Source organism: Budorcas taxicolor, chromosome 3 (genome assembly GCF_023091745.1).
Source record: "Budorcas taxicolor isolate Tak-1 chromosome 3, Takin1.1, whole genome shotgun sequence".
In the NCBI taxonomy this organism is placed as follows: Eukaryota; Metazoa; Chordata; class Mammalia; order Artiodactyla; family Bovidae; genus Budorcas; species Budorcas taxicolor.
In genome coordinates, this window is record NC_068912.1 from 110,416,947 (window position 1) to 110,432,353 (window position 15,407).

A 15,407-nucleotide genomic window follows, 5' to 3' on the forward strand; every position below is an offset into this window, starting at 1 on the left:
AGAGTGCGGGTGAGAGCGTTGTGGAAGGGGTTGCTTGCAGACTTGCATCACTGCATCTGAGGCACAAGGAAGAGAGAAGCATCTGGGTTTCTGGTTTGGCCTTGATGGGCTTTGCTGAGGAATTCAGGAGGCGGATATGATTGGAAGGGGAGAGAGAGTGTTATTATGATGGGAAAGAGCATGGGCCTCTCGCCAGGCAGCCTGGCCTCTGTCAGTGGCAGCTTTGTGACAGTGGGCAGGTGACTCTCTCTCCAAACTCATCCTTCACCTGTAAAAATTCTGGCAGCCATTTTGAAGGCTTGGTGAAGATTATGTAAGATAATGTTTATGTAGTCCCTAACACATAATGAGTTGATTAATGATTATCATCAGTCTGTTTTGAACCATGCTGGGTTTGAGATGTCTGTGGTAGGTCTGGTGTAGATATTCTAGCAAGCATTTGTAGGTATAGATTTGGTCACTCAAGAGGGCCACGGGGAGAGGAGATAAAGCTTTGAGGGTTATCTGTGTATAGACGAAAATGGAAACTAAGTGTGAATCATTAGGTAACTAGGAGGAAATATGAGAAATGACTGCATCTTTTTAAATTAATCTGTATGGAGTATAGTTGCCGTGCAGTGTTGTGTAAGTTTCTGCTGTGCAGCAAATTGAATCAATTAAACATAAATCTGTATCCGCTCTTCTTTCTCTTTTTTAACGAATTCATGTTTAATTTGAGGATAATTGTTTTACAGTATTGTGTTGGTTTCTGCCATACATCAACATGAATCAGCCACAGGCATACAGATGTTCCCTCCCTCCCACCTCCCACCTCATCCCACCCCTCTAGGCACTCACAGTCCACTCTGTTTCGATTTCCTTCCTGTTTAGGTCACCAGAGAGCACTGAGTGGCGTTCCCTTGCTACACAGTAGGTTCTCGTTAGTTATCTATTTTACATGTAGTATGAGACATGACCACAAATCTTATGGAAAAGATTTGTTTCTTGATTCTGGAGTTCATAATACCCCATTTTTAGCCTCACTACTCAGTGAACTTTTAAAAGTCTTTTAGGAAAGGACTTCCCAAACTTTCATGTCATTCCACACATAGAAGATGATACTGTTTCTGTGACACTTTGAGATACACACACAGTTGGGATAAACAGACAATTATACTGAATGAAGCTGGTCCAGGCCCTCTGGGATACCCGGGTCCCACCCAGCCCCTGTGTGCAGTGGGGATCCTTACTGGGGGCGTACCTATGAACCCAGTGTGACCCACTGGTTGGGAGAGTTCAGTTTTGAGACTAACATGGAATCACAGAGCAGGTTGCCAAAAATGGAGGCCAAGGCTAGTGAATCGATTCCATGCCACCCAGAGGTGAGCTCAAACATTGGACAGAAGTTGACAGTCAGAAAGTAAACAGATCTGGACAGAGAATAACATGATCTTGTCCCAGCCACACCATCGTGTCAGACTTTTCTTGTTGCTGCCACAGTACTTATCATTTTGGCCATGTTTCGGCCTGCGGATGCTCTGATGCCGTGCAGCAGTTTACATTTTAGAAAACACTGTGCTTTGTCTTACAGAAAATCTAGGCACAAACCCAACATCACTACACTCTTAGCTGTTAAAAGGCTGAGAGCAGAATGTACCCAAAACTAAATCCCTGTGTTTCTGACCTCTGGTTACCTCTTGGAATAGGTCCTCTTGTTAATTAGGGCAGCTTAGGGCTTTTCTAAAAGCCTAGGCTTTGGAGTCAGGCATATCAGGGTTGGGATCTGGCTCTGCCATAATTACCTGTGTGACCTTGGGCAAGCTACTCGACCCCTCTGAGCCCCAGTGTTGTCCTCTGGAAAATGGAGATGGTGCTGGGCAGCCCCTCTCTCACTGACTTGCTGTGAGAGAAGGTGTGTAGTACTTAGCACAGTGTCTGGCACATACAGAAGGCACCTAGCAGTGGCAGCTCCATCCAGTTGACAGCGTCAGCTCATCCACACTGTTGCATGTCTCCGCAGCACCAAGATGGTATTTTTTGTTCAGAATGAGCCTCCTCACCAGATCTTCAAAGGCCATGAGGTGGCAGCGATGCTCAAGAGTGAGCTGCAGAAGCAAAAGACAGACTTTCTGATATTTAGAGCCCTGGAAATCAGCACTGTCAGTGAGTAATTGTGGGGAGTTGGGAATGAAAGCCTGCCCAGTGCCCACAGCTCACGTGTCATCCCTGCTGTCCTTGGGCTACATTTCTGGTTCTCTGGGAATAAGGAAATAATCACTTTCTTCCACTACCATTATCATGAAAGAGTCCCAACTCATTGCAGAGCTTCTTCACCTGGGTCCCTGGGCCCCTGAGACAGCGTTCAGAGGAGCTGTGAGTTCAAATGGGGGAAAAAAAATTAGTTACATCTTTGTTTTCATGAGCCTCTGACTGAAATTTACTTTTTTCCTCAGTCACAAAGTACTGTACATGTGACAGAACATGTGACTTTAAAGCAATAGAAATTCAGATAGTTTTGTATCATACCACTTGATGAAATAGCATTTCTATTCATCACTACTTCAAAATTATAACAGTTGTCAGACACTGTTATAATCTTATGACTTAATATTTTAATAAAGACATATACTATTATCTGTAAAGTTTTGTATTCTTAAATTCTTCAAAAACATGTTTAGTATAATTGCCTTCCTCTATAATACTATGTCTTCTATCTTGGCAATTAAGTTATTCTGAGAAGAAGGTCTGTGGGACATGGAAGGTTAAGAACTGCTGATACGGAAAACAGCAAGGGAGAACAGTCTGGGGCCTCTCTGACTGCTCCAGTTGTATTCAGCCATGATGGGGATAACGGGAGTGGTGCCAGCTGTGAAGGCCCTCGGGGGCAGGCCTGGCAGACACATCCCCGTAGGCGTGGGTCTGGGGGTCCCGTCCCGTCCTCGTGGGCCCCGGAAGGTGGTCCTCCTCCGGCGCTGACTCCTGTGGCCCTGCGCCCCTCTCCTGCTGCTTGCAGCGTGCCAGTTGAACTGCTCTGACCACGGCCACTGTGATTCATTCACCAAACGCTGTGTCTGTGACCCTTTTTGGATGGAGAATTTCATCAAGGTGCAGTTGAGGGATGGAGACAGCAACTGTGGTGAGTTTCCTGCTTTGTGCCAGCTGGTTTGGCATTGACTGTGGCTCTGAGTTGAGTGGGTGGGTGTTGGTGTTTCCAAGGCAGATGAGCAAGCAAGGAGAGGAACTTGTGTATTTGCTGTTTGCCGAGGACTTAATACTTCCTTCCTCCGCACTTGCTCAAGATTAGAGGGAAGCTCTGAGGCAGTTTTTTGTGGTTTTCTTTTTCTCTTGTTGTTTTCTGGCCATGCCTTGTGGCTTGTTGGATCTTTGTTTCTTAGTTCCCTGACCAGGGATTGAACCCAGGCCCCAGCAGTGAAAGTGGCAAGTCCTAACCGCCAGACCGCCAGGGAATTCCCCTGAAGTAGTTGCTTAAAACGAAACAAGCTTAAATCAGACCAACCACAAAATGCAGCATAAATCAGACCAGCTGTATGGCCTCCTGTCCTTTTGGAGTGCCTGTGTGCTCTCGCCCCATGGAAGCCATAGATTTCCATTCCCCTCTTTTCCTCTGTTGAAGCTCATTACAGCCTGCCCCACTGCCGCAGGGTCTCAGAGCCAAGCTCAGATTTCAGCTGCTTTTATCTCTAAGGTCTCATCTTCCCTGGGGAGCCCTGGGGACCATTTTGTTCACAGAGTTTCCTGTCCCAGCTGGGCAGCCCAGCCCTCTGTTCAGCCTCTCTCTCCACCGCCCTTACTATTCTGTTTTTCTTGGCAGAGTGGAGCGTGTTATATGTTATCATTGCTTCCTTTCTCATTATCGTTGCCTTGGGGATCCTGTCCTGGACTGTAATCTGTTGTTGTAAGAGGTAAGATGCACTTGCCCTGTAAATTTGTACAGGCTTCTAATTACGTATTTGTTCATTGGAGAGGTATCTGGCACCTTCTACGTGGGGGCACTGAGTCCTGGGACTTTCCCCTTACCATCTCTGTTACATGGCCTACCCACAGCATGCCCCAAAAAAGGTCTCCTTACCTTCTCATGCTCCTGAGGGAGTGAGTGGCTGTCACTGCAGTGATTTGCGACCTGGAAATCGTGGCTGTGGCTGAGTGGGCATTGGGAGGGCCTGGGGCATGGACCTGGCTTAACATCTATCTCTAGGGTGTGTGAGCTGTAGTACTCCACACCTCAGCCTCACCACTGTTCCCCGTGGATTCCTAATTTGTCTGTCTCCCCTTCGATTTGAGATTCATGTGCCTATGTTTTCTTGTACTTATAGACTTAGGTTAGCCATGATTAAATCTTTTGGGTTTTTTTCATTTAGTCTTCCTATCTAGTCTTATAATATTTGAGAGTAATACTTATTATGTTTCTCATTATTTGTAATAGGTGTCACTTCTGTGTTTACTCTGTGTCAAGTATCATGATGATATTTTATAGGTAATATCTTTTTTTATAGGCATAAAGAGCATTTTCTCAGGAAAATAATGTCATCCATCCAAGGATACACAGTTAGTAAGTTGCAGAGCTGAAATGCAACCTGCGATATAACCTTACAGTAAAACTTAGCAAAGTAAAAGAATTTTAAAAAATTCCCACCAATTCAGGACAACCACCATTAACAACATTGCTGGTTTAAGCTTTCCTCCACCTTCCACCCTTCAAGGATAGGGGCTTTGTTTTATTTACATTTTTAATCAAGCTGTCCAAGACAATGTTTCCTTTACCTTTTCCCAAGTTGATGAGGAGTATGTGAGTAACAAATCACAGTTGCTGCCTTTCCCAGCTGAGGAGTAAGGAGAAGCAGCTCTTCCCTTAAGCAGCATCCCTGGATCCGGGCTCCACGTGCAGAGTCTGGCTGTCGCCTGTGGGTGGCAACCTGAGCCTCACACAGACCCTCTTTCCTGAGCAGAGACAGGGATTGTGTTTTTCAGGCAAAAAGGAAAACCGAAGAGGAAAAGCAAGTACAAGATCCTGGATGCCACGGATCAGGAAAGCCTGGAACTGAAGCCAACGTCCCGAGCAGGTATGTTGGGAACCTCGGGAACTGGGTGCCGGGGCCACCCCGTAGTAGATGAAGGGCCGCCACCATCACCCTTCCCTCCCAACAGCTCTTTGTGCTGGAAAAGCACCTTGTCCCCTCCCTGATGAGGACCAGGGTCCACTTTGCCCTGTGGGGGCAGAACCTGCCTGTTGGACAAGCTTGGGCTCCAGGGCTCACTTCTCAGCCGCCCTTTCCCTGTGCTGAGGGGGCTCACCCTCTTGCTCTCCTTTGCCTGCTCATTTCTGCCTGGAGTTCAGCTTTTCAAGCTGCCCCTTGAGGTTGAGTTCAAGGACCTTGGTCTCTTTCTCCTGGTCAGTCTGTCCTTTCTGAGCAGACAGGGTGAGGCTGTGAAGAAGTCAAAGCTAGTGTCTGCCTGCTGGCCCTCCTCTCCAGCCAGCCTTCCCCTCCTGCGTTTTCCTCTCCCATGTTTGTCGGACAGATCTGCAGGCTCCGTGGCTGTCCTCGAGCCCGTGGAGGGCTGCTCCCTGCTGGCTCCAGGTGCACTGGGCTCATCTGTCAGAGCATTTCCAGCTGCACAAGCACGGAGACAGCGTTCGGTGATGGGGTTAGGAGGGCCGGGTCAGGTGCAGGGCTCTCCTTCCTGTCTGAGCTCGGTCATTGGTGAGGTTCCCTTTTACCATAGTGGCCCCAGGACAGGCCTTGTCCCCTTATGGGAGCTGGACTCTGTGTAGAGCAATTCCCAAACACTCTGAACGTAGACCTGGTTTTTTTTTACAACATGTTTGTTTAACATCTCTCATACTTAAAGCTTGATATTAGGAAGGCTGTAAGGGGACTGTGTAGCGTTCTCGGACGCAGGCTCTGCCCTCAGAATCTCACTGTAGTGAGGGAGGAGAGACATGAGATGAAAATAAAGGCTCGTAGGCAGTCCGGGTTGTCGGCAGCCGGGCAGCTCGGTTCCGGAGCACAGTGGGGCAGTGTCTGGAGGTGGGGCTGGCGAACCGCAGAAGTACCTCCAGGGCGCCCCAGAGATGCTGAGGGTGGCGGCCAGAGGGGAAAACGCTGCACAGCACCCTCCACGAGGTCGCCAGGGTGTCTGTCGCTGTGGCACGGTTGCTCTACGCCATGAAGTCCTTCCGGGGCTTTGGTCTGTTAGATGGTGGCCTTGGTGAGCCTGCGTCTTTGTGTGTTTGTGAGATCCTCCTCCTTGCTGATGTCTTTCTTTTCTAAACCAAATTCGTTGGTTCGTGTTTCTGTCCAGAAAGTACTTTCTCATCCAGCCCTTAACCTGCCAGTTAAAAGTCACGCTCTTCTTTCTCCCACGTGTTTGTTTTGGCATTTCTCTCACTGTATTATGTCAGTTATCTTATTGTTTGTCCCTTTACTAGTCAATAATACCCTTGAAGAAGGTAGGGACTGTATCTTATTCATCTGTGCATATGAATTAATACCACTGTGTACCAGGCCTAAGCCAGACATTGGTTATACTATGGTGAACTCAACAGATGATGCTTTTGTGTAGCTTATATCACGCAGACATTAAACAAACACATTTCACAAATACACAAAATGTGATAGTGGAAGGTATTTATAAAGAATAACATTGAAGCTGAGACCCCAGTGTCAACGAGAAGGAGAATGAGGCACACAGAGGCTCTGAGAAATAGGATTGCAGGCCAAGCTAGTTGATTGAAGGCCCAGCTGCCGGAAGGAGCAGGGGGCATTTGCGGAAGGTACAGTGAGTGGGGTGAGTGGCACAGGGCTGGACAGGTGAGCCGGGACGCTGCTGTGGGCTCCTTCTAGGAGTAGTCGGGAGAGTTAAGGAGATGTGAATGGTGCAGTTAGATTTATTTACGTTATAAAAAGACAACTGGCTGCCATGTGAAGGAGTTGGAGAGGAAACTGGATAGAACACTCTTGTGGTGGAGAGATGATGAGATAGAGAGGCGGAGTCCAGATACACTTGAGGGGAAGACTTGCTGAGGTTCATGATATGTTTTCAGAGGGGTGTGAGAGAAAAGGAGACGCAAAGGATGGTCCCCAAGCATCTTCTTTGAATGAGAAAGACTGGAGAAGAAATGCAGGGGAAGGTTGTTTGGTTTAGAACGGTTGTGAATGGGGTTGAGAAGTGAGGCTGGAAGATGGGTGGGGATGAGTTTATGGGAAGTTTTGAATGTCAGCTTAAGGATTTAGACATTTTTTCTGGTGGTGACAAAAGTGCTGGGTTAGGAAAATTAGTTCTGTGGTGTTTCATTCACTGAGGAGATTATAGGTGGAGGCCAGCAAGGAGGTTTTTGTGAGGAGGGGATGATGATGGCTTGAACAGCGTGGTGTCAGTGAACCGGAGGGGCAGGAAAGGTCCAGGCCGACTTCCAACCCGGGAGACAGACTGATAGCACTGAGGACAGAATTAGGACATTCGGTGCAGTTTCAGCAAGAGAAGAGGAGGATGGAGCGCAGCAGCGCAGGATTGGGTAGGAGTCTGCTGTATACTGGAGGCCGGCACCGCTGAGGAGGGCCACATCCCTCAGTGGGGAGAGAGGGGAGGGTCCATAGGAGAGCGCCAGGCGAGGGGCTGAGGAGAAGGAGGAGCGGCGTCCCCAGAGAGCGGTCAGGAGCAGTGGGGAGAGGGGTGAGGGGCTGAGGAGAGCGCCAGGCTGAGGAGCTGAGGAGGAGGAGGAGCGGCGTCCCCAGAGAGCGGTCGGGTGAGAATCGGTGACGGTGATGGCGGTGACAGTGCTGGAGAGGTTTCTGGGCACCTGAAGAGCTGGAGTAGATGGTGAGCGGACAGATGGCTGAAGTGGAAGTGCGGTCTGTTTAGGAAGTAGGTAGGTGGTGAGGAAACGGAGGCCCTGAGGAGTTAAAAGTCCTTCCGGAAGCTGGGTACCAATGAGCAGAGATTCAGGACTGTGTGGATGGGGTTTGGGAGTAGGTTTGTGGGCAGAGAGGCAGAAGATGGAGGTGAGGTTTCTGAGGGGGACGGCAGGCATAGAGGACTTGAGATCCCTCTCCTGAGCAGGAGCGGGGGACAACCAGGAGGAAGAGGCAATTTGGAAAGACAGGCTTGTGGGGAGAGGTAGGGGGACGCAGGTGGCCAGCCGCTCCCGGGTAACCCAGAGGCGAGGACAGACGAGGGTCGCAGGCCCTTCTCCCGGGGGCGGTGTCTAGCCAGGGAGGCGGCTTGAGGTGAGAGGCCCTTGGGTCTGGCGTGGGTCTGACCAGGCCAGCAGGCCTGGCTCTCGTTCTGGGCTCTGCGGCGGGGGAGTGGTCGCAGGCTGGATCAGAGCTGCCAGTGGGATGCGGCGAGTGGCTTCAGGACCTAAAGGGGTGCGGTCTGGAATGGAAGTTCAGCTTGAGGAAGAGTCAGTCTGTGGAGCCTGGCGTGTGTGGAAGTGAGCTGAAGTGGACACCATGCTGGGGTGCGGTGAGGCCGGAGGAAGAGTGGCAGGACGGGAGGGGCCCCTGCCTGTGCCAGGCCCGGGCTCGGAGCCCAGCCGCGGGGCGTGCTCTGCGGTCAGCACCTGTGGGGTGGGGTGTGATTTGGTTTTGTTCTGTTGAGTTTTTTCACAACTTTCTATTGCTTTTGGTCGAACCATATAAAATTACTGATAATTTGACTTTTGACCTAGAAGACAGCAGTTTTCGGTGATTCAGCCTGGTGTGTACAGAGAATGTGTTTCTTAAGTGAATGTGCCCGTGTGATCAGCCCCCCAGAAGCACCCACTGTGTGCTTCTCTGCAGCCACTGCCTCCCCCCAGTTGACATCTGGTGTCTTGGAGAAGCTGATATGAACAGAATCTTAGTGTGCGCCTCCTTTCACTCAGCATTGCATTTAGGACACTCACCCGTGTCCTTAGGGAGAGCCACAGCGTGCTCATTCCCATTGCTGTATAATTTCCTTTGTAGGAATACATTTGTCAGGCATGCTGTTGGGCATTTTGGCTGCCCTGGGGGCTGCTGCTGTAAACCTTCTGTGCCGGGGTCCAGCCCCCGCAGGATCTAGGGAAACCCGAAGAAGGAACAGCATCGGCGATTGATTTAGAGAGAGATAAGGAAAGAATGTTGAAGATAAGAAAATAAAGGAGAGAAAGAGGCTGATATTCCTTGGTTTACCTAGAGAACCAATAAAACTCCGAGACAACAAGTTTGCCCTGTTCACGGAGGCCACAGGTGCCCTCCCGGTCTCCCGAAGGAGTGAAGACGCAGAACGTCTTCCCTTTCAGGTCTTAAAAACCCGGGCAGATAAGTGAATGCAGGGAGCCCCTATGCTCCAAGGGATCAGCCTGGAAAAAAGAGGGAGAAGGAGAGAGGAAGAGAGAAAAAAATGAGAAGAAAAAACATGGGGTGACCAAGCTGCTTTGGTGAGCGAGGCCCAAAAGCTTTATTTTTCAAAAGGTACTTTTATATCTTGCCTTATACATAGAGGGAAATGAGAGATGTAAAGTCATACAGAGCCCAAACATTCCAGCAGTTTTGCCCTTATCGAAACCAGGATTTTTCCACAAATGATGTGTACAGTATCTTCTGGCCTTGGAGGCCTGTGAACATTTTATGACCCTCTTTTTATAAAGGCTGCTCAACCAGAAAACTTATTTTCCCTCAAAGTGTTTTTTCTTTATATTTCTAATCTGTGTCAGCCTCAGAAAATGCCAGAGTTAACATTTTTCACAGAGCAAAGGTGCAGTGAGTTACAAGAAAGAACCAATTAGCTCAAAAGTCTGATATGGTTAAATTCAAGGCTACACTTATTTTTCTTGCATTCTCACTATGTTAACTAATGCACTCCCAGGTGCACAGTGGAGAAGAGATACGGGAACTTAGCAACAAGCATTGGCCCAATAATGAAATCCTACACCAGCACCAGCACTACTCTAATAACTTTTAACTCTTTCAAAGGCTCTGTGTTTTAGGCTTTCCGTGCTTCTCACAGTTGGGAGGCTTTAAATAATCACATGCGTAACTGTAAGAGTCTGGATATACCTGTTGAGCAAGCTAGAATGCTAACAGAGGGGGTTTGATTTGAAATATTCCTCTCAAGTCCAGGAGACTTATTAGCTATAGCCCTAAGTTGACTTTCTCCAGAGAAAGGTGGTCAGGGTTAGCCCCCTGTTAATGTCAGAGGAGTTGGTGAAAGTCATGAAGTGGTAAAACAGATTCTGGTTTTGGGGCAGATGCTCGAGAAAGCCTAGGGAGCCCCTTGAGTTCTGATGCCTTGCTTAACAGTTCTCTTCCACACGACCTTGTCATGGGTGGGATCTCCCGTGGCGGCTCCCGGCACTTCTGGCCCATGTCCTTTGGTGGACAGATGTATGGATTTCTGTTAGGTGTAGACCTAGGAATGGAATTGCTGAGTCAGAGATGCGAGTGGTCAGCACCCGTTGATAGTACCAGTGTCCTCGCTTGTATTGCTTAGTGGATGAATTCCACTTAGTTCCCCAAGCAGAGCAGAGCTCACTTGTCATGAGAGGGCCTGGGGTGAGTGCTGTGCACTGCGGACCCAGAAACCCATCTCCACCTCAGGCTCCTGTCCTCCACACCTATGGCCCAGAAGGGCTTTGGGGAAGAAGAGAAGCTTCGAGTGCTTGGGTGCTGGGGGGAGAAAGCCCCCAAAGGGATACTTCATCTATAGGGCAAAGCAGAAGTTGTGAGACCCTTGACCCTCCCTGGTCTTGGTTCTTAGGTCAGCACTGTCCCCACCACACTGGAAAAGCCTGCAAAGCCGACCCTGCTTCTCTGCCGTCCTGAGAGTCAGTAGAAGGTGTGACTGTCTGCAGTCATGCGTCGGAACTGTGCCCCGAGATGGGCAAGCTGCATAAGCTTGCCTGCGCCCCAGAGCACACTCACAGGCAGACGGCACGCAGGCAGGGTCTGCGGGCATGAGGTTCCTGAGTGCCGGGCGTGGTCAGAGTCTCCATGCCCTCATCATTCACAGCCTTACGGCCCATCTGGCCAGGAAGGGGCAGAGTGGCTGATGGTCATCTCTGGAGCCTCTTTCAGTGTTTACTGGGGGTGGGACCCGGGGAGGGAGCGTGGCTGCGGGGAGTGAAGGTTCAAACGCGGCTCACCTGACTGGTCACCTTTTTAAGAAAGGAGGTAGGGTAGGTCCTGGGGGTGGACTGTGCCAGGCCCAGAGCACTGCCAAGCTGCACTCTCGAGGCTGGTGACCTGTACTCTAGTTCTGCCATCTCAGCCCGCCTTTGCTTGGAGTGGTATTTGCACCAGCCAGAGGGCACCCGTCTTGCTGCTGGGTGGGGTCCGCCCTGAAGTTATTACCTGACCTCGTGGTATGGTCTGGCCTCTGCAGCCTTAAGGACGAGCAGAGAAGGTAACTACGGTGACTTAAAGAATCTCAGGCATCTTTTCTGACCTCAGGTGTTTCTTACGGGTCCTTATTTGTGTGCTCTGACCAACTGATGCCCTGGGACAGTCCGTCCTCCTGTCCCTGCTTGGAGAGGCCTCTCCAAGCCACACGCCTGCTCTCCCACCGCTTGTTGCCACTCAGCGAAGCCAGAGTAAACATTTGCGCGGAGCACGGTGGTGTCTTCGGCGCCAGCAGCTGTGCAGGCACTTTCCATCCATGCTGAGCCAGGGTCGGCGAAGAAGCTCAGTCTCCAGAGCATCCGAGCTTGTTCCTTGTTTGCCTGCCTCCCACAGAACTCTTCCCTGTGCATGAAGGGACATGATAAAACACCCCACATTTAGGAGAGAGAAAAGAGCATGTTGTTGGGTGGACTGACCGAAGCTAATAGATGCTGGAGGCAGAGAATCTGCAGTGGACGCTGATCTGTGGGTCTGCAATGTACTCCCTGAGGCTTCGCTGCTTGTCTAGCCAGGCCTGGAGGACGCGGGTAGCCTCCTGCCCACAGGAGAGGACCATCCCGTCGCTCTGCTCCTCTTCGGGCTGGGGTGGGGGGCGCGGGGGGCGGCTCCCGGCTCCTGACGCCCGGCTCCTTGACTCCCTCGCAGGCATCAAACAGAAAGGCCCGGCACTGAGCAGCAGCCTGATGCGCTCGGAGTCCGAGCTGGACAGTGACGACGCCATCTTCACGTGGCCAGACCGAGAGAAGGGCAAGCTCCTGCACGGTCAGAACGGCTCTGTGCCCAACGGGCAGACTCCGCTGAAGGCCCGGAGCCCCCGCGAGGAGATCTTGTAGCCGCCTGGTCTGTCTCCTCAGGGTGGGGATTGGCAGTGCCAGGGTCCAGAGCATTGCCAGGCTGGTTCTCCTACCTCCCACATCGGAGGGCAGCTGTTCTCCCAACCTCTGCTGGCCACTCCATCCCAAAACCCTCAACCAGAGCCGCTGGTACTTGAATCCAGAGACATTCTCCGGGAACCCCTGAATGAAGCTGTGAACGAAGAGGTTTTCCTCTTTAAACCAGTCTGGTAGGTCCCTCAAAACGTCCTCACCTCAGGGCCTCCTTTTTTTGCACCTCTGTCCTGTTCCAAGGGTGGATACCGCAGCTCCTGGCTCCCTCTCCAGCTCCTTGTTGGCAGGACTGCTGCCGCCAGGGCACCTGCACAGCGAGGCCTGACTGCGTCCCCCACCCCTGGGAACAAAACCAAGCACCGCCAGCTCCTGGCCGCAGAAGCCTGCCTGCGAGCACATTCCTTGTTCTCTGCTTTGGGATGGAGCGTGCCCTCTCTCTCGGCCTGGAGGAAGTGGCACCCGCTCCTCACCCCCGATGGTGAGCTGGTAGTGCAGAAACAGTCTGCCGAGTAGGGGAGGGCTGGCTGCTACCGGAAAGGAGAGGCGCCCAGGCCGCGGGGCTGTTGGGTCACAGTAGCCAGACTGGACACAGGCTGCCACCCTTCTTCCTCCTGGCCACCCTGGCTGCTTCCAGAATCAGGCCCACACTCCCTGTGCCAAGGAGGCAGCCACAGACAGACTGGACTGTGTGGCCTGAGAGCGCACACGTGTGGCTGCCCCAGCACGGCCTGCTCCGTGTCCGTCTGTCCGAGTGTCTTCTCTCTGTCCCTGCATGTGTGGGTGTGTGTGTGTTAGAGTGAGTGCGTGTGCATCAACTCCTCCTAGGGCTTTTGGCTACTCGCAAGGCAACCTTGACCTGGAAAGACTTTGAGCTTGGTGGAACAGAGACTCTGAATCCCTCTGGCCCTGTTCCTCAACCATGAGGAACCGGTCCCTCCGCTGTGATGTCTGGGTGTTGAGGCGTGGGAGCTTTGGGGACGTGATTTTTAAAAAGAAACTTCGGTTTATACTGCTGTGCTACAGTCTGTCGTGAGATGATTAAACCTGCTGTTCAATTGCGTGCCTGCCTGCTGGGGGTGCTGCTTTGCGCTCGGGGCCCAGCCACTGTGCATTCCTGACGCCTCCACCGGGCCGGTCGGGGCCTGGCACCTGCACGTGGCCGCAGTGCTGGGCTTCTCTCTCAGTGGCAGCCTGGCCCCTCAGGCCAGCTGCTGCTCTTGTCTTTCAGGACGGGAGTTTTCTGCCGTTTCTTCAGCCTTTTGCGAACACAGAATTGATATATATATATGCACACAAACACCCCCCCCTCTCCTGCCCCTGTCTCTACCCCATGGACCAGCTGGGGACACACAGGGTCCTGACACCAAGGTGGGCCTTCAGGGGCCCTGGTCTTCCGCTTCCAAAGCAGTAGGGCTCAGCCCCTGCCCCCAGGACAGTGCCCAGCTGGAAGGACAGCTTGGTGAGCTCGGCAGGTGGATGGAGGCTGCTGTCCTGTCTCAGAGTCCCAGGAAAGGGAGGGGAGAGAAGGACCAGGGAGCTCTTTATCTCCCCGAGGCCCTGTGCACAGGTGAGGGTATTGGTGACGCCAGCTGAGGATACTGGTTCTGTTTTTACAGAAGCAGAGACGAAGCATCTGAGAAGTAACTCAGTCCACACACTGTCCGTGAAATGAATTGGAGCTGAGGCCCAGCAGAGGCTGGGCTTGGTCTAGAGCAGAGTCACCTTTAAAACACGGGTGGCTGGGCCCCACCACTGCATTTCTGACTGAGTGGGCCTGAGGGGAAACGAGAATCTGCCTTTCTAATGTGATCCCAGAGTGCTCCGCTGCTCTTCTGGGGACCACACTGTGAGACCCGCTGGTCTAGAATTGCACACTCTGGGGCTGGAAGAGGGGGCGGCAGCTGACCTGTCCTGAGCGAGGGCGAAGGAAGCTCGGAGGAGTGGGTGCTCGAATCTGCAGGGGGTGCTGGGGCTGGGATGTGCAGAGCCGACTGCACAGGAGCCGCTGGCGGGCGGGCGGTCAAGACTTGCTGAGGATGTTGTCCTAGAAGAGCTTTGAGGGATTCACAAAAGAGCTCCAGGACTTGATGACTTGCTGGCTTTTTCTGGTTTTCTTTGGGCCTCCTTTGCTACATCTTATTTATTTCACCCATGGCTCATTGAAGGATATATTTTTATCTCCGTTCCAGAGATGAATATAATAATTTTTCATTCATTCCCTACTCCCGCCAAAAAAGGGAACAAAACTGAGAAGCCAGTGCTGCTTTCCTGGCTTGGGGTCTTGCGTTGAGAAGACTGCTATGCCCCGTTCTTGCCTGACTCAAGAAAGAGGCAGAAATCCTCGGGCTGGCTTAGGGAGAGCGAGGCTACTTCCACATAACCTGTCACCCCAAAGAAACCCTCCTGAAATAACTGAGTTTCAGGAGCCTGGTAGCCCCTGCCTTGACCAAACTAAATACTCCTCCACCCTCAAAGACCTTCATCTTACATTTTCTACTTAGAATGGCCAGAGGGAGGCCAGTAGAGGGCATCCTCGCGTTTCTCAAAGCCCGCAGGTGCTGTGTGTGGAGAGGATCCTTAGTCACCAGGAAGCAACACTCAAGAAAACCCCACCAGGCTGGAAGGCTGTGGCGCTGGCCTGCCTTCTAAGGGAGGACAGTGGGGAAACTCTGGTTCTTCCAGCTTCCCTTCAGCCCATCTGCTCAGTGAAAGGAGCCAGAACAGGTGGTCACACACACCGAGAGTTGCTCTCTGAAGACAAATAGGTCTGGAAAGAAGTTGTGTGCCGTCAAAAGCCATGAGTCCTTGGGAAGGAGGGTTTGGGGAGCTTGGCTCAGGCCCGTGGCTCCTTTGCAGAATTTGTGTTGAGGTTCAGGGGTCCCTGTTTAGCCTCTGGTCAAACCCATGCCACCGCTGTAACCCCTTTCACCTACGTCACCCCCCAGTCTGTGGTTGGTGCTGATGGTGGCTACTTAATACCCAGTATCTCCAGTGCCAGAGCTGGGGCTGTCCACGCTCAGGCCTCCCACAGAGGCCCAGGTGGGGTGTGAGCCTCTGTGTCCAAGTGCTGCCAAACAGGTAAAGCCCCCTCCTCCTCCATCCTGGGGAGCTCTCTGAGTTGTCGGGTTTGACACTGGAGGTTAATTGATCAGGCCTTTTT

At 51.7% G+C, this 15,407-nt stretch overlaps 1 protein-coding gene across 3 annotated transcripts in view; it reads left to right on the forward strand.

Annotated features, from left to right (window-relative positions):
- KIAA0319L (KIAA0319 like) overlaps window positions 1–13,301 on the forward strand; it is a 102,545-nt gene extending 89,244 nt beyond the window's left edge. For all 3 annotated transcript variants that reach the window (XM_052636908.1, XM_052636907.1, XM_052636909.1), the window contains 5 exons: window positions 2,000–2,142; window positions 2,993–3,115; window positions 3,812–3,902; window positions 4,969–5,060; window positions 12,006–13,301. In XM_052636908.1, the coding sequence (XP_052492868.1) occupies window positions 2,000–2,142; window positions 2,993–3,115; window positions 3,812–3,902; window positions 4,969–5,060; window positions 12,006–12,193 (637 nt within the window). In that variant the 3' untranslated portion in view covers window positions 12,194–13,301. The remainder of the gene's footprint in view (window positions 1–1,999; window positions 2,143–2,992; window positions 3,116–3,811; window positions 3,903–4,968; window positions 5,061–12,005) is intronic.
- The last annotated feature ends 2,106 nt before the right edge of the window (window positions 13,302–15,407 follow it).